Here is an 18717-nt window from a genome sequence, read left to right as displayed (position 1 = left end):
AGTGCAGTTCTTTTTCATAAAAATACCATACAAATGGTCAATCAGTAGTCATCAGCAAAAAATAAAACCCAGAAAACTCAGAAAACAATTGACCAGAAAAAAGATAAAGGAAGAGGTAATGCTGATCCCAAAACAAGTATAATACTGTTGGAACATACAAAAGTAATCCTTACATTTTATACATTTATACAGTATATAAAAGGTATCGCTCATTATGCCACTGTCTCTCTTATCCCAATTTCTATTTTCTTTGGAAGCAGTTCTTTCCTTTCATCAACACTTCCTAAGGAGTTTCGACAGTTTTGCCCATCCATATACAATTTCGCATATATCGGATTGGAGTAATTTGTTGGCTGAAGGAGAAAAATAAATATAGTTTTATTACCTGTTTTGACCACATGAATTTATTTTCTATGATGTCTATCTTTTACTGTTAACAACATTTATATGCATTTCATTTAACTTACTAAATAGTAATTATATAAATGTAATTTAAATTCTGTTTACAGGCTTTCGTCGACTTTAGCATCGTTTTAGATAAAAACATAATTGTATGTTTTTCAGTTAACTTGTGAACCTAAGGGGAGCTTTGACATAATATTGAAAGCCTGAAGAAATCTTCATGAAAGCTACATTCACTGCGACTTTATTTAAAAGTACAGAACATTAAACCAAATTGTCTTATTTCCAGTCCATGTTTTCTCCCCTTAATGCTATTGCAGTGGCAGGAAAGATGTACTGCCATCTTTTTGCTTGGTCCTCTAACTGCTTGGTGCTTATAATTTTTCAATATGAAATTTAAAAAAAAGAAAAATGAAAGTAAACTACATTAGTTGTGTAAACTTTAAAAAATAAAGACAGTATTTTTGCTTCAAACAATCTCTATGTACTTATTATTGGAAATATTTTTGGATTCTTCTAAAGAATTGTGAAGGACACAGTCATTCTAAGTTTCATAGATACTTGCATCACTTTGAGGTAGTATTGAGACATGCAGAAATGATCTCTTTCATTTGAAAAACATATACAATGTTTATTATTTTAATAGTTGCAACTTAACCTGAGATTGTTACCTAGTTGGATTTTTTAAATTTTGTCTTTCCAAAATAGAACGTTAAATCTTAGTCATAACAAAGAAATATTATATTTTTTGAGCCATGCAAATGAGACAAACATGATAAAAAAATGAGAATGAAAAACAGTTGATGGGAGAGAGGTACAAGGGTGAGATCAATCCTAGGAATCTTGATACCTGTCTTTAATCCCTCTTCTTTCCAATATGAACCATGTAACTTTAGACAAAGCAGCTTTCTCTAGAAGCTAGTTACTTAAAAAGTTTTCAAGAATGGTTTCATACACCATTTCTAATTTCTCCATACAATGCCACATTTTGTATTATATTTTTATTTAAAAGGATATCAAATTTGTATATCCTAAACAAAGCGTCTTAATAGAAAATAAACCAAGCCAAACATAAACTATTCAGCTTAAATTTCTGGCTAGAGATTTCTGTTCTAACAATAGCAAATGCTCATGTTTGCTGTTAAGGAGCTTTAACATTTTCAAATTTAGAAGAAGAGATATTTCTACTGCATAACTTGCCGAAAATAACATTTCATATATAATCTTGCATACGCAGGACACTTAAGCCCCCAATTTTAAAGCTGTTTTGAAATCTTTTGTTAATTAAAAAATCATTAAAGATAAGCCCCTATCTAAGTCTAGTAATCATCTTTGATTGTGAAGAGTTCTGTGATGGAATGGGTATGGAATAATGAATTTTCTCTCACCCCAGCAGTTAGTGGTCCTTTCAAATCAGAGTTTAGGTAGCTGGGCAGCGCTGTGTGTGGAAGCTTGAAAGCACTGGTCCCTCCCCCTATATACCTGGGCTGTGTGTAAACAGAAAATTTTAGTTTCTGATCTAATATCACGGAAATGTTTTCATTGATATAAACTCATGTTAAGTCATAAAAATAACATAAGATATACTCTTTAGCCCTGGGGCATCAACATTGTGTTCATGGTAGTTTCAATAATTTATGAAATAACTATTAATATTAGATCTGTGATTCACAGATCATGAATTCATGAATCATCATTCACATTCACATCATGAATATATCAAACCACTGTAACAAGTGAATACTCTGTGAAAAACATTTCATCATGAAGGTTGCTTTGGTGTGGCTACCTGCTTTTCAAAATCGTCTATACCTATAAATGTATTTTCTGCAGTTGCTTCTTAGGCAACAATTCATATTTACATTTCAATCATCAGGAGTCAGCCATCTAAGTCACATTTAGTGTAATTTTGGTCAAGCAGAAAATAAGTAAATATATATTTACTGAATGTTATTTGCTAAATACCTTAAAAATATATTTGAGGGGCACTGAAGCATAGTTTTATCTTCCTAGAGTAAATATTTTAAAATGGAATATTAAATGGAATATTAAAAAGCTAGTCCCTTTAAGTATCCAAAATAGGCTTAGCTCTATCACTAGAAATAAAATGATGGGGAAAATGAGAACTCTCCTGCTCATAAAAAGTGTATAAGGTATATCCTCATCAGTTCATATTATATTTACAGACACTGTATTTTATTCCTAAGAAAAATTCATAGAATATGAGAAGTCTATTATTTAAGATGTCTTTCCCCTTTATAAATTATCAAACAACATGCACAGTATGTTTAGTTTTTCAATTTCGAGTACCAAACACTGAAACTTAGGTTACCAGGGTTTATTTCACAAACAACTTCAAATGTAGGAGTCAGTAACTGAATTAATAATTTAGAGTAAGTAAAAAATTATTTCTAATGAGGAAAAAAGTATACAATATCTTCTGATAGCATAAAAACTTATCTATGCAATAATGATTGATTTCTTTTCATAGAAATGAATACTTCTTCAGTTTCAGACCACCAATTTTAGGCTTAGAAAGTCTGGCCGTGGATTCAGAACTAGATTGAAAATAGGGGACCTATTCAGTTTCTTTGGGAACAGCTGTTGCTATGAGTGCAAAGCCATGTGATCGTTGCGATTATTTAATATAATGGTGCATTTTGGACAAAATACCTTTAATATATCAGAATATAAATAACCATTTAATGAATGAACAAATAAGCTAAGAAAAATCATACCATACTAGCAAATTGATGCTCTTAATTCATTAATTCAATTGATGCTCTTAAAATATTCTATAATTATCATGCAAAATATTCCGATTATACAGTGAAGGGAATCTTTGCAAGTTTATCTAGATAGTTGTATCATTTATCTATTTCTTATGAAAGTTTCCAAACTGAGCATTCAGTAATATGAACTAATAGAAACTAAAAAAAAGACTGGATTTTTAGGCTATATATATCAATGGTATGTCTCAAATCAATAAGAAGGATATTATAGTAGGTAGAAAAATATTGTTTAAAAGCGATTTGATTACAAACAAATCCAAGCACACAGCTTAGTGGACTCTTCAATAAAACATTTTTGGAAATAAAGTACTTATTTTGGCAATGAAATACTGTACTCTTTTTGTTATTAAAAATAAATCAGTAATTTTACACTAGGCTGTATATTTAGATGTGCCAGCACCTCAACACATTTGAATAAGACATTATTTTAAATAAGCTATGTTTATAAACTAAGTGAATAAATAAATATTATTTTCCAAAACATGTTACATTAACTTCATGCTTCAGGTGAATGCAGCCCATAATTTTATTTTTTCTTTAGAAGAGACTATAAAATTCAATGCATCCTAAAGTTCTTTAATCTAACTTCAGATAAAAGAAATAATGATGAAATTCAGAACCATTTTATGGAGAAATGACTCAAGAATGTTAGTGCTCACAGTGCATCATCTTAAAACTTTACCTTTGCTGGATCCACCATAAAGCCAGGATCTAAAAGACCTCCATCGCTGTGATCATGATCCACCTCATACATGTTGTAAGATGGATTGCCGATTTCTACATTTATTCCTCCATTGATAATAGGTTGTCTTCTTATAGTTTTCGTCCTAGAATAAGTGAACATTGTGTGAGTTGTCTAAATATCACAAAGTGGTGCATGAAACTGTCGTATTTGTAGATTTAATGACATTTTAATATAACTGATGGAACATTCTTAAATAAAATACACTGAAAATAAATGACATTTATTGATTCACAGAGGAAAAAAAACTCTGAATGTAATACATTATTTTCCTAAATTATTTAGATTTAACAATAAAAAATGCACTTGGAACATATTCCTTGTAAATAACTAATACCACATTAGTTGAAACTGAATATTCACTAATCAACTGTCCTTTAAAATTCTACTTTCTCCCTTTCGTTCCTGAAAAACGTCTATAAAAAAATAGCGATAAACTTTCAATCCTCAAGTCATGTGGCTAAAATCCTCTTTTACATAATTCAAAAATGGACTTGTCGGGCTTCCCTGGTGGCGCAATGGTTGAGAGTCCGCCTGCCGATGCAGGGGAAACGGGTTCGTGCCCTGGCCCAGGAAGATCCCATATGCGGTGGAACAGCTGGGCCTGTGAGCCATGGCCGCTGAGCCTGTGCATCCGGAGCCTGTGCTCCGCAACGGGAGAGGCCAAAACAGTGAGAGGCCTGGGTATCGCAAAAAACAAACAAACAAACAAACAATACCAAAACAAAACAAAAAAAACGGACTCACAAACTCTAGCTTCCAGATAATAACCCCACAGACAACTCACTCCTTATAGATCTTTTAACTGCATATTTAAATAAGTTGAAATAATGATACTTCCAGTAATATATAAAATCAACAAATATGTAATCTGTGAATAAAATGCACAATTTGTGACATACAATACATAGTCATTATCATTTTATTGACATTTCTAACCTTACACATTAATATTATAAAACGCTCTTTAGAGACGCTTGCTATTTCAAGGAAAACTACCACAAATGTAAAATTCTACTGAATGTTTAATAACTCCCTTGTTATTTTTGTTGGAATATGCAAATGCAGCCATTCCATCAATATAACATAAGGGAAAGGTTGTCTAAATTATAATCACTTAAAATGAAGTAGAGGGATAAAATGGTTCAAAAAACATAGAATTCAGCAGTTGGAATATGTAAATCATACTTTAAGAAATTTTCTTAAAATAAATCAGTTTCTGTAACTATTTGTGTAATTTATTTACTGTTGGTCTAGAACCTTGCATCTTACCTTCTTTTTCTTTTACAAAGCACTAAACCAATTACCAAGGTGGTTATCAAAGTCACCAAGAGGACGAGAGGCACAATGATGGCTATGCTTCCTGAAAAAGAAATGAATGAATAGATGAACACGTAAACAAAATGAAGACAAGATTGATATAACTGAACACTTTATTACACGAAATCATTTGACAATTGACATAATAAAAATAAAGCTTAGGCCAAATGTCTATTCCTAGGTCATAACTACATTACTGGAAAATCATTTTCTTTCTTTCTTTTTTTTTTTTAACATCTTTATTGGGGTATAATTGCTTTACAGTGGTGTGTTAGTTTCTGCTTTATTGAGTCAGTTATACATATATATATGTTCCCATATCTCTTCCCTCTTTGTCTCCCTCCCTCCCACCCTCCCTATCCCACCCCTCCAGACAGCCACAAAGAACCGAGCCGGTTTCCCTGTGCCATGCGGCTGCTTCCCACTGGCTATCTACCTTACGTTTGTTAGTATATATATGTCCATGTCTCTCTCTCGCCCTAACACACCTCACCCTTCCCCCTCCCCATATCCTCAAGTCTGTTCTCCAGTAGGTCTCTGTCTTTATTCCTGTTTTACCCCTAGGTTCTTCATAACATTTTTTTTTCTTAAATTCCATATATATGTGTTAGCATACGGTATTTGTCCTTCTCTTTCTGACTTACTTCACTCTGTATGACAGACTCTAGATCTATCCACCTCATTACAAATAGCTCAATTTCGTTTCTTTTTATGGCTGAGTAATATTCCATTGTATATATGTGCCACATCTTCTTTATCCATTCATCCGACGACGGGCACTTAGGTTGTTTCCATCTCCGGGCTATTGTAAATAGAGCTGCAATGAACATTTTGGTACATGACTCTTTCTGAATTCTGGTTTCCTCAGGGTATATACCTAGTAGTGGGATTGCTGGGTCATATGGTAGTTCTATTTGTAGTTTTTTAAGGAACCTCCATACTGTTCTCCATAGTGGCTGAACCAATTCACATTCCCACCAGCAGTGCAAGAGTGTTCCCTTTTCTCCACACCCTCTCCAGCATTTATTGTTTCTAGATTTTTTGATGATGGCCATTCTGACTGGTGTGAGATGATATCTCATTGTAGTTTTGATTTGCATTTCTCTAATGATTAATGATGTTGAGCATTCTTTCATGTGTTTGTTGGCAGTCTGTATATCTTCTTTGGAGAAATGTCTATTTAGGTCTTCTGCCCATTTTTGGATTGGGTTGTTTATTTTTTTGTTATTGAGCTGCATGAGCTGCCTGTAAATTTTAGAGATTAATCCTTTGTCAGTTGATTCATTTGCAAATATTTTCTCCCATTCTGAGGGCTGTCTTTTGGTCTTGTTTATGGTTTCCTTTGCTGTGCAAAAGCTTTGAAGTTTCATTAGGTCCCATTTGTTTATTTTTGTTTTTATCTCCATTACTCTAGGAGATGGGTCAAGAAGGATCTTGCTGTGATTTATGTCATAGAGTGTTCTGCCTATGTTTTCCTCTAAGAGTTTGATAGTTTCTGGCCTTACATTTAGGTCTTTAATCCATTTTGAGCTTATTTTTGTGTATGGTGTTAGGGAGTGATCTAATCTCATACTTTTACATGTACCTGTCCAATTTTCCCAGCACCACTTATTGAAGAGGCTGTCCTTTCTCCACTGTATATTCCTGCCACCTTTATCAAAGATAAGGTGACCATATGTGCATGGGTTTATCTCTGGGCTTTCTATCCTATTCCATTGATCTATCTTTCTGTTTTTGTGCCAGTACCATACTGTCTTGATTACTGTAGCTTTGTAGTATAGTCTGAAGTCAGGCAGCCTGATTCCTCCAGCTCCATTTTTTGTTCTCAAGATTGCTTTGGCTATTCGGGGTCTTTTGTGTTTCCATACAAATTGTGAAATTTTTTGTTCTAGTTCTGTGAAAAATGCCAGTGGTAGTTTGATAGGGATTGCATTGAATCTATAGATTGCTTTGGGTAGTAGAGTCATTTTCACAATGTTGATTCTTCCAATCAAAGAACCTGGTATATCTCTCCATCTATTTGTTTCATCTTTAATTTCTTTCATCAGCATCTTATAATTTTCTGCCTACAGGTCTTTTGTCTCCTTAGGTAGGTTTATTCCTAGAAATTTTATTCTTTTTGTTGCACTTGTAAATGGGAGTGTTTTCTTGATTTCACTTTCAGATTTTTCATCATTAGTAGATAGGAATGCCAGAGATTTCTGTGCATTAATTTTGTAGCCTGCTACTTTACCAAATTCATTGATTAGCTCTAGTAGTTTTCTGGTAGCATCTTTAGGATTCTCTATGTATAATATCATGTCATCTGCAAACAGTGACAGCTTTACTTCTTCTTTTCCGATTTGGATTCCTTTTATTTCCTTTTCTTCTCTGATTGCTGTGGCTAAAACTTTCAAAACTATGTTGAATAAGAGTGGTGAGAGTGGGCAACCTTGTCTGGTTCCTGATCTTAGTGGAAATGCTTTCAGTTTTTCACCATTGAGGATGATGTTGGCTGTGGGCTTGTAATATATGGCCTTTATTATGTTGAGGAAAGTTCCCTCTATGCCTACTTTCTGCAGGGCTTTTAGCATAAATGGGTGTTGAATTTTGTCAAAAGCTTTCTCTGCATCTATTGAGATGATCATATGGTTTTTCTCCTTCAATTTGTTAATATGGTTTATCACATTGATAGATTTGTGTATATTGAAGAATCCTTGCATTCCTGGAATAAACCCCACTTGATCATGGTGTATGATCCTTTTAATGTGTCGTTGGATTCTGTTTGCTAGTATTTTGTTGAGGATTTTTGCATCTATGTTCATCAGTGATATTGGCCTGTAGTTTTCTTTCTTTGTGACATCCTTGTCTGGTTTTGGTATCAAGGTGATAGTGGCCTCATGGAAGGAATTTGGGAGTGTTCCTCCCTCTGCTATTTTTTGGAAGAGTTTGGGAAGGACAGGTGTTAGCTCTTCTCTAAATGTTTGATAGAATTCGCCTGTGAAGCCATCTGGCCCTGGGCTTTTGTTTGTTGGAAGATTTTTAATCACAGTTTCAATTTCAGTGTTTGTGATTGGTCTGTTCATATTTTCTATTTCTTCCTGATTCAGTCTTGGCAGTTTGTGCATTTCTAAGAATTTGTCCATTTCTTCCAGATTGTCCATTTTATTGGCATAGAGTTGCTTGTAGTAATCCCTCATGATCTTTTGTATTTCTGCAGTGTCAGTTGTTACTTCTCCTTTTTCATTTCTAATTCTATTGATTTGAGACTTCTCCCTTTTTTTCTTGATGAGTCTGGCTAATGGTTTACCTATTTTGTTTATCTTCTCAAAGAACCAGCTTTTAGTTTTAGTGATCTTTGGTATCATTTCCTTCATTTCTTTTTCATTTATTTCTGATCTGATTTTTATGACTTCTCTCCTTCTGCTAACTTTGGGGTTTTTTTGTTCTTCTTTCTCTAATTGCTTGAGGTGCAAGGTTAGGTTGTTTATTCGAGATGTTTCCTGCTCCTTAAGGTGGGCTTGTATTGCTATAAACTTCCCTCTTAGAACTGCTTTTGCTGCATCCCATAGGTTTTGGGTCATCATGTCTCCATTATCATTTGTTTCTAGGTATTTTTTAATTTCCTATTTGATTTCTTCAGTGATCACTTCATTATTAAGTAGTGTATTGTTTAGCCTCCATGTGTTTGTATTTTTTACGTATCTTTTCCTGTAATTGATATCTAGTCTCATGGTGTTGTGGTCAGACAAGATACTTGATAAAATTTCAATTTTTAAAAATTTACCAAGGCTTGCTTTGTGACCCAAGATATGATCTATCCTGGAGAATGTTCCATCAGCACTTGAGAAAAATGTGTATTCTGTTGTTTTTGGATGGAGTGTCCTATAAATATCAATTAAGTCCATCTTGTTTAATGTATCATTTAAAGCTTGTGTTTCCTTATTTATTTTCATTTTGGATGATCTGTCCATTGGTGAAAGTGGGGTGTTAAAGTCCCCTACTATGAGTGTGTTACTGTTGATTTCCCCTTTTATGGCTGGTAGTTTTTGCTTTTTGTATTTAGGGGCTCCTATGTTGGGTGCATAAATATTTACAATTGTTATATCTTCTTCTTGGATTGATCCCTTGATCATTATGTAGTGTCCTTCTCTGTCTCTTCTAATAGTCTTTATTTTAAAGTCTATTTTGTCTGATATAAGAATTGCTACTCCAGCTTTCTTTTGGTTTCCATTTGCATGGAGTGTCTTTTTCCAACCCCTTACTTTCAGTCTGTATGTGTCTCTAGGTCTGAAGTGGGTCTCTTGTAGACAGCATATATATGGGTCTTGTTTTTGTATCCATTCAGCCAATCTGTGTCTTTTGGTGGGAGCATTTAGTCTATTTACATTTAAGGTAATTATCGATATGTATGTTCCTATTCCCATTTTCTAAGTTGTTTTGTGTTTGTTATTACAGGTCTTTTCCTTCTCTTGTGTTTCTTGTCTAGAGAAGTTCCTTTAGCATTTGTTGTAAAGCTGGTTTGGTGGTGCTGAACTCTCTCAGCTTTTGCTTGTCTGTAAAGGTTTTAATTTCTCCATCAAATCTGAATGAGATCCTTGCTGGGTAGAGTAATCTTGGTTGCAGGTTTTTCTCCTTCATCACTTTCAGTATGTCCTGCCACTCCCTTCTGGCTTGCAGAGTTTCTGCTGAAAGATCAGCTGTTAACCTTATGGGGATTCCCTTGTGTGTTATTTGTTGTTTTTCCCTTGCTGCTTTTAATATGTTTTCTTTGTATTTAGTTTTTGACAGTTTGATTAATATGTGTCTTGGCGTATTTCTCCTTGGATTTATCCTGTATGGGACTCTCTGTGCTTCCTGGACTTGATTATAGTTAAATTTCCTTTCCCATATTAAGGAAGTTTTCAACTATAATCTCTTCAAATATTTTCTCAGTCCCTCTTTCTCTTCTTCTTCTGGAACCCCTATAATTCGAATGTTGGTGCGTTTAAGGTTGTCCCAGAGGTCTCTGAGACTGTCCTCAGTTCTTTTCATTCTTTTTTCCTTATTCTGCTCTGCAGTAGTTATTTCTACTATTTTACCTTCCAGGTCACTTATCCGTTCTTCTGTCTCAGTTATTCTGCTATTGATGCCATCTAGAGAATTTTTAATTTCATTTATTGTGTTGTTCATCATTGCTTGTTTCATCTTTAGTTCATCTAGGTCCTTGTTAAATGTTTCGTGCATTTTGTCCATTCTATTTCCAAGATTTTGGATCATCTTTACTATCATTATTCTGAATTCTCTTTCAGGTAGACTGCCTATTTCCTCTTCATCTGTTAGGTCTGTTGGGTTTTTACCTTGCTCCTTCATCTGCTGTGTGTTTTTCTGTCTTCTCATTTTGCTTATCTTACTGTGTTTGGGGTCTCCTTTTTGCAGGCTGCAGGTTCGTAGTTCCCGTTGTTCTTGATGTTTGTCTCCAGTGGCTAAGGTTGATTCAGTGGGTTGTGTAGGCTTCCTGGTGGAGGGGACTAGTGCCTGTGTTGTGGTGGATGAGGCTGGATCTTGTCTCTCTTGTGGGCAGGTCCACGTCTGGTGGTGTGTTTTGGGGTGTTTGTGGACTTATTATGATTTTAGGCAGCCTCTCTGTGAATGGGTGGGGTTGTGTTCCTGTTTTGGTAGGAAAATCACTTTCTTATTAAATACTTGATCTGCTGGAAATGTTTCTTTATATATCTTACATTTATATGTTACCGTTAAATACCTTGAGGTTAGAAATACTGACTTCTTTGCCAGTCTGACTCTGATTCTCACCAGACACATTTATTTGCAATGACATAAGTAAAGAAACTGTGACTGAACATACATTTCCACAATTTCCCTGGCCATATTTCCACCCTTAGTCTTTTTCCTTTAGCTATAAATACTCCCTGGCCATGAGTACATGTCACAAGTTAGATGGCAGCCTAGTAAAACAAAAGGGGTAACAGTTTTGGATTTGGATGGACATAGGCCTAAATATCAGTTTCACCACCTACCTGAAGTGAGACATTGGAAAAGTTATTTAAAATTTGAGGCTCATGCTCTTTACCTGTTAAAATAGAGACATGAAGACCTACCACATAGGGCTCTTAGCTCAATTCAACCAAATAGGGGGACAAAGTGGATTCTCTTTCTCAAATTCCAGTTCCAGAATATTTTCAGCCAACCACATTTAAGTCTTTGGCTTATGTTGTAAATGTCCACTTTCCCTCTTTATAAGAATGATCTAGGTTGTATCACTCATCTTCAAAATGGAATAACAGATCTATGGAATAGATTTTCAAAAGTGGTCACAGAAAGTGGATCTTAGTTTTTATGCATCTGAGCATAGGGGAGAAGTAAAATTGAGGAGAACCTCTGCCCTGCCCTCCATTTCTAGGTTGGCAATAAGAGCAATCTTTTTTTCTAAAGAAGAAGGAGACAATACCCTTTTACTGATGATGTGATCCACAGTAAGATACACCTAGGGTCATATGTCACTTATGCAGGAAGAAAACTGAATGCAAGCATTTCCTAATAAAAGGAGAGTATTAAGAAGCTCTATCAAGTACCTAAATCTCATGTTTCCAACAGACAAATATCTAGTGCCCGTAAGACAAGTCTTTGTCTATTTGGAATAAGTATCTCATTGATCCTGTCAAGTCAGCTTAATCATTGGCTAAACTGAGAAACACAGCAACACCCAAACTAATTGAAATTTAATGTGAGGATCTTGAATGGTTCAGGAATGAAACGTTAATAGTTATTAAATATATGAATTTTCCTCTGCATATACATGTACATGTAAAATACTGTGTTAGAAATTAATGGTAATATTAAGCATGATAAGCAGCTGCTTAGGGAATTTAAAATAGAAATATAGATCAGCTTTGTTTTTTTTTTTTTTTTGCGGTACGCGGGCCTCTCACTGTTGTGGCCTCTCCCATTGCGGAGCACAGGCTCCGGACACGCAGGCTCAGCGGCCATGGCTCACGGGCCCAGCTGCTCCGCGGCACGTGGGATCCTCCCGGACCGGGGCGCGAACCCGTGTCCCCTGCATCGGCAGGCGGACTCACAACCACTGCGCCACCAGGGAAGCCCTATAGATCAGTTTTAACAGCTCGAGCCACAGATATCTGTGTGAGGTAATACGTATTGCAGATCATTTACCAAAATACCAAAAAGTCTTTATTAAGGAAATGTCATATATAAGATAATCTTTCAATTTGGAACTTCAAAAATAATTTGACTAAAATGACCAAATAACTCTCTTCCATGCAGGAAAAAATATGGCTTGCCTTCTTTAGTCAGTTACTGAAATGTAAACCTCATTTTATTTTTTTCATGCTGTTATCAGCACTATATGATTTAGTGAGTTTGATATTACATTACCTCCTTGGTTTTGGGAAAGTGAACTTTATATGAATGTGTAATTTATTAGTAATTAATGTAAGTGGAGAATCTGGCACCTTGGATAGTAATTAACATTTGTTCACAAATTTTAAATACCAGTGAACAGCTTGATTTCTTCATAAACTGACTTCAGCTGATTGATCACAACTTTATAAATATCCTCACTTCATCATTTATATTTTTTTCTGCTAAAATTTGTAGGTTTAAAATATATATCAATACTAGTTTTAAGGTATATAAAGTTACTTTCCCTTCAAAGCAATTATAAATTATTTAGAATATTAGATTTTATTTGTTCTATGTAGTTTCTTTTATTCTTATTAGGTAGAAGTGCTGTTAATTATGCATGCTAGAAAACAAAGAACTTTGTTTTTCTTTTTCCCATGACAGATGGCAGTTCCAATCCCTTACATTACAGCCCTCTGTTTAAGAGCCTAGCATTCTTATATGTTTATATAAGCTATCAAGGTAACTGCGATAATGCTCAGTATAGCCAATAAATAATAAAGGGTGGCAATTTGTTCTTTATCTTTTGTAAATTAGTTTATATTCATAGAAACAACTAGCAACTATATATATTTTTAGAATATAGTATAGATATTTATCAAAATAAGTATTTTTTCCAAGCAGTATATACGGCAGTAAATATCATGTTGTAACATGTAACAATCAAGATCTATTGTAGGTGATATTTTTAATAGTATATTTTTGGTGGACTGTTCTAAACAGATTAAAAAAAAAAAGCACACTCTGAACTTGTTATTGGGTGGAGGGGAAATCTCAACAAACTTCTCACAGAAGATAGAGCCAGTCTTTCTTTGCCACATTGTTCTGTAGCCTCATTATATAATGCTTTTCCATTTGAAAGAAGAACTGTCTTATCAAATTGTTATGTTGAGGAGACCCCTTCAATGGGAGAGGCAGTACATCATCACAGTTTATATAATAGATTCTGGAGCCAGGCTACCTCAAATTTGAACCTCAAAGGTCAAATCTCAGCTTACTAGCAACATGCGCTTGGGCAAATTTATATTCTTTGAGTTTACACATTTATAAAATGAGTGTTATCATTAATATATACCTCATAGTAATGTAAATAGAATTGTGTCTATTACACAGAAAGTGCTAATACATGTTTATTAACTAATTCAAAATACATATTGCCATATGACTCTGTGTATGCCTCTATGTTGCACTTTTCACCATATGTTGTAGAGATCAGTTTATTTGTAACTTGAGGGCATAAGCTATCTATCTTTGTTTTGCAGATAGCACAGCGCCCAGGATATCATAGGGACTATACATTCAGTTCTCATTTAGCAGATATATTTTAAGTGTTGCTATACTCCACACACTCAACATTTACTCTACTTTGCACTGGGGATAGAAATGTCCCTCCTCTCATCTTGTTTGACGTATATTAGAAGATGACAAACACATGGGTTTATTTAGCACAGTGATAAGCACTACCCTAGTGAAAGTATGTATTGCTCTGAAAACATAGAGGAGTAGTATCCAGCTAGATCTGGGATAGAGGACGACGACTGGTGTGCCTTTGAGACCTGAGGGATGCGTTCCATGAAAGAGAATGCAGGTTGAGTGGAGGAGGAGATACTGAATTAACCTAGGGAGAGAAATATGAAAACCTGGAGGAGAAAAGATCAAGGAACAACAGTCTGAATGGAGAGTAGAGCAGAGGGTGGTAGAAGGAGATGTGGCTGTAGAGGAAAGCAAAGGGGATGTTAGGAAGGGCTGTGTAAGCTACATAAGTGAGCCAGGAATTTGTGCTATTAAAAAACAGGATGATGTTGAAGGAAATTTAGGAAGTCATATCTATGGACTATATTGTCTAACTTAACTTAAAAAAGAAGGAAGGTTAAGAGTGACACTTAAGTGTTGCTTGGATAACCAGGTAGATTTTGCAGCTATGTGTATAGACAGGAAGGCAAAACAATGTGTATAAAAATGGTTGGTTGAGTGGGAGAAGGGGATGAGATCATTTTGGGAAACACAGAGCTTCAGATTCCTGTAGTATAGAGATATAGATATATAGATATAGACAGAGATGACATCAATATGGATACAGCAGTTGTGCAGTGGGATACGTGTCTCAGCCTCAGAAGAGAAACCAGGATTGAGGATAGAAATTTGGGAGTAATTAATGAAGAGTTGAAAACCGAGATCAAGGAATTATGGATTGCCAAGGAGAATATATGTAGTGGTATGTGGAAAATGAGATAACTAGAAGAGATAAAAAAGAAGTATCTCACAAAGAAGACAGAGTTGTTTCAAGAGGTTGGGAGGGAAACCAGAAGAATTTACTATCATGAAAGTTAAAGAAAGAAATTTTTGTTTATCCAAGTTATAGTAGAAAAATATAAGCATAAATTATATCATTACAATTTACCTCTTTTGACTTGCTGCTATATATTCTGCTCTTAAGTTTATGCTTACATATATGTATAAATGTGTGTGTCTCTCTATATATATACAGTGATTTGGATGATGTTTCTTAAGCATTTTGATAAACTGTTATTTTAAAAATCATAAAGAACATATCATGTTCCAAACTTAGCAAAGATTATCCTTCCATTGATCTTTGAGAGGCTGCTTATCATCCTGGTCATGTATAATCATCCTCACTTTGTACTACTCTCACTCTTGTCCCCTTGGTGTCAGTACACTGATTTTCTTTCAATCCCTTGAACATGTTTAGCTCTTTCCTACTCTAGCGTTCTTGTATCTGCTGTTTCTTTTGTTTGAAATACACTTAGCATCTCCTCCCCTTTTTAATCATTCAAGTCTGAGCTTAAGTATCACCATCTCAGAGAAATCACTCCTGACCTCAGTTCTCCCCTAACATTCCCTATTTCTGTGTCTTTTTTACTTCCTTCACAGATCCAATCAAGACTCAATTATTTTCTACGTGTTTACTTATTTGCTTGCTTTCTTGTTTAACTATTTTTTTTTATCTCTCTGGCACCTCAGTTTCATGAGAAGAGGCACTAACATTTTTTTTTTTTTTTTTTTTTTTTGGCTTTACGCAGCCCTCTCACTGTTGTGGCCTCTCCCGTCGCGGAGCACAGGCTCCGGATGCGCAGGCTCAGCGGCCATGGCTCACGGGCCCAGCTGCTGCGTGGCATGTGGGATCCTCCCGGACCAGGGCACGAACCCGTGTCCCCTGCATCAGCAGGCGGACTCTCAACCACTGTGCCACCAGGGAAGCCCTGACTATCTTATTCACTGATTCATCCCTGGGATCTAGACATTACTTGACACTTAGTAGAGGCTCAATAAATACTTGCTTTTGGATAATTAGGACAGAGGCATTATGTTGTTGCATTTTTCCCTATATATTTGCAATTTATAGTTATATTTATAGTTCCTTGGTGTAACATAATTAATTTTTTTTCTGTTTTAAAACATGATGGTATAAAAGACATGAGGATAAAGTAGGAAAATAGAAGATATGAATAACCCCCTAACAGATATCACATTTCTGTTGTCACTACAGTAAAATACAGCATCATTACATTACTGCCCCACAAATGCTGAGTATATTTTTATCCTCCTTAAATTTAGCAGATATGAATAGCATAATCCAAACATTGAGCATCCACTCCCTTAAAACTTTAGGTAAATCTAAAACAGGAGTATAAAATAAATATTTAATCATCCTTGGTTTAAAACTCTTCCAAATAACTTCAGAAAAGTTTCTGCTTTTTCAAGTGGAAACTAAGCAGAAAGTTCTAGAATAATAGATCCACTTAATTCCACAGGCAGGCTGATCTTTAGATACTTTAAACCGCAAGGGGCAGAGAACATCAGTATGACTACTCAGAGATGATTAAGAAAGCTGCTCATCAATTAGAAAGGTAAATCTTGTGCCAGTTGATAGCAGTTAGGCTGAGAGAGGCAGTATATTCCTGATTGTGCCAAGGTCCAATGATTATGGAATGCTTCACTGTAAGTGGAAATGCAGATTTGAAAACACATTCCTAAAGTATCTATCTTTCTTATTGAACAGATGACTTCTGCCCAAGTTCGGGGAACATTTGACAACCATTCAAAACCACTGGAGTTTACCTGAGAAAATAAAAATAGCCCTCCTACCTTAGGAAGGATCAGTTTAACTACCTTTTCTCACCTTTCAGAGTTACTGAGGCAAGTTTCTCTAAGCGCAAATGTCTGATAAGTACCTTTTAACAGAGTCATTATGTGGTCAACTTTGCTCAAATCTGAGATAATTTGACATTTGCAGAGCTAATAGCCCTTTCAATGTGCATTGATACTTCCATTAAATGTAATGACTTTAAATCAGTGATGGAAGAAAGAGCATCAGAATCTTTGGGAAAAGGGATACAACTACTTGCAACTCCTCCTTCCATGTGATAGTTCCTATTTTAGAACGGTTGCATGTAATTAGAGGCATTTTTCTTATAAGGGAGCTTGTTGCCAATGCAAATGGTTGGCAACATCACCTTTCAATAAATACATCTGGCACACCCCTCCTCAAAATCATCTTCCAAACACAAAACTTTCCCTTGTAGATGGACCTTATATATAAATTGAAAATTCAATTGACATTTTACTCTGTTTCCTTCTTTCAGAAAATTTTATCAATATTTAAAATTGTTTTGATTCTCTAAAAGACTAAGTTTTTAATTTATCTTAGATAATTGAGAAGTTATCATAAAAGAAAGCCTAAAGTACCATGACTTCATTAATTCTCAACTTATTACTTCAGTATGTTCTACAGGTTGGTAACTCAAATGCATTTTTTCATTACAAAAATGCTCTTAATGATGGTTGAGTCTTATAACTGGTTCACAAAATCATATAAATTAGTATTCCTCCAGAATTGTTAGCACTAATGTCAGTATGATCCTGGAAGAGAGAGAAGAGAGTATTTTTTTTCTTTTGCTCTTCTTCTGCAATATCAAGTTAGGCAAGGTATATTTTTCCACATCTCCTGTATTTTATGAATCAATTCCTCAAATCCTAGTGCCCTATTCCTACAACTACATGTCCATAGTTTTGCTACAGTATTCTCCCTTCCCTTCCTAAAGACAACACACAAATTCTAAGGTAACACCATATGCTCCATGACCAGAATCACGTATCTCACTTTTCCAAATGCAAAGACTCATTTCTAAGGTTATTTATTCTATACCTATTTGCCATTTTTCAAAGATGGTCATCCTTACTAGCCCAAGTTAATCTCTAAATGGTGGAACTTTAGACAATGTCACTTGAAGAATTTCAAGCAATGATAAAACAAGTAGATCAGCAAACACTGGGAGCCTATGTCTAAGGTACAAAAATCATATACTTTTGATTTTGATAATGTCTTTCTTTTTTCACAAATTCCATAGTATATTTTTTGTTTGTTTTCATGTATGTTCTCTCACCAGCAGTGAGACTAGAGAAAAATTGCTAAGTAAGCATTCATAAATCAGAGGTATTATTTTTTCTCTTCAAGAATATATTTACCCACTTGATAGTTATTCCAGATTTCTCAAAAATTTTCCACCCATTAGCGATAGTATGTGTGAATTGGGAAACTTTATGTAAGACTTTTGTTGTGAAAATCTTTATAAAATCATTTAAAATTGTTGGAACATACACACATAGACACAAAATACTGATGTAGATAAAATTTCATATCAGGGACCTGTCCTAAAAAAACTTGTAAAATGTTGCTATATTTTAATATACTTCAAAACCAGTACTTTAAAGATAAGGAAGCAATGAACCAACTATGCTCCTTATTAAAAATTGCTTGTTAACATACTTCATCACTTTGAGACTAATCAAGTTTGTTTTTCCACAACACACTGAATGCACTTCAAGAAAAATACTCTAACTAAAACATGAAATTACTTTTCTTCCCCAAGCATTCTCACATCCATTGTGATATTTGCAGCCTTTGCAGCTGACGCACATTTCCGAAGAAAAGCTTCAGCTAGGGGCTTCCCTGGTGGCGCAGTGGTTGAGAATCCGCCTGCCGATGCAGGGGACACGGGTTCGCGCCCGGTCGGGGAAGATCCCACATGCCGCGGAGCGGCT

At 35.0% G+C, this 18717-nt stretch overlaps 1 protein-coding gene across 1 annotated transcript in view; it reads right to left on the bottom strand.

Moving 5' to 3' along the window:
• Positions 1-212: 212 nt before the first annotated feature.
• LRP1B (LDL receptor related protein 1B) overlaps positions 213-18717 on the bottom strand; it is a gene marked incomplete at its 5' end in the record, with an annotated part of 1013530 nt that continues 995025 nt past the window's right edge. The window contains 4 exons of the mRNA XM_007453725.1: positions 213-353; positions 1791-1889; positions 3877-4021; positions 5209-5299. Coding sequence (XP_007453787.1) covers positions 213-353; positions 1791-1889; positions 3877-4021; positions 5209-5299 — 476 coding nt within the window. The remainder of the gene's footprint in view (positions 354-1790; positions 1890-3876; positions 4022-5208; positions 5300-18717) is intronic.

Source organism: Lipotes vexillifer, unplaced genomic scaffold (assembly GCF_000442215.2).
Source record: "Lipotes vexillifer unplaced genomic scaffold, Lipotes_vexillifer_v1.1 scaffold606, whole genome shotgun sequence".
NCBI classification, from domain to species: domain Eukaryota; kingdom Metazoa; phylum Chordata; class Mammalia; order Artiodactyla; family Lipotidae; genus Lipotes; species Lipotes vexillifer.
Note: the sequence above shows the minus strand (reverse complement) of the source record. Positions and strands in the feature narration are given on the sequence as shown.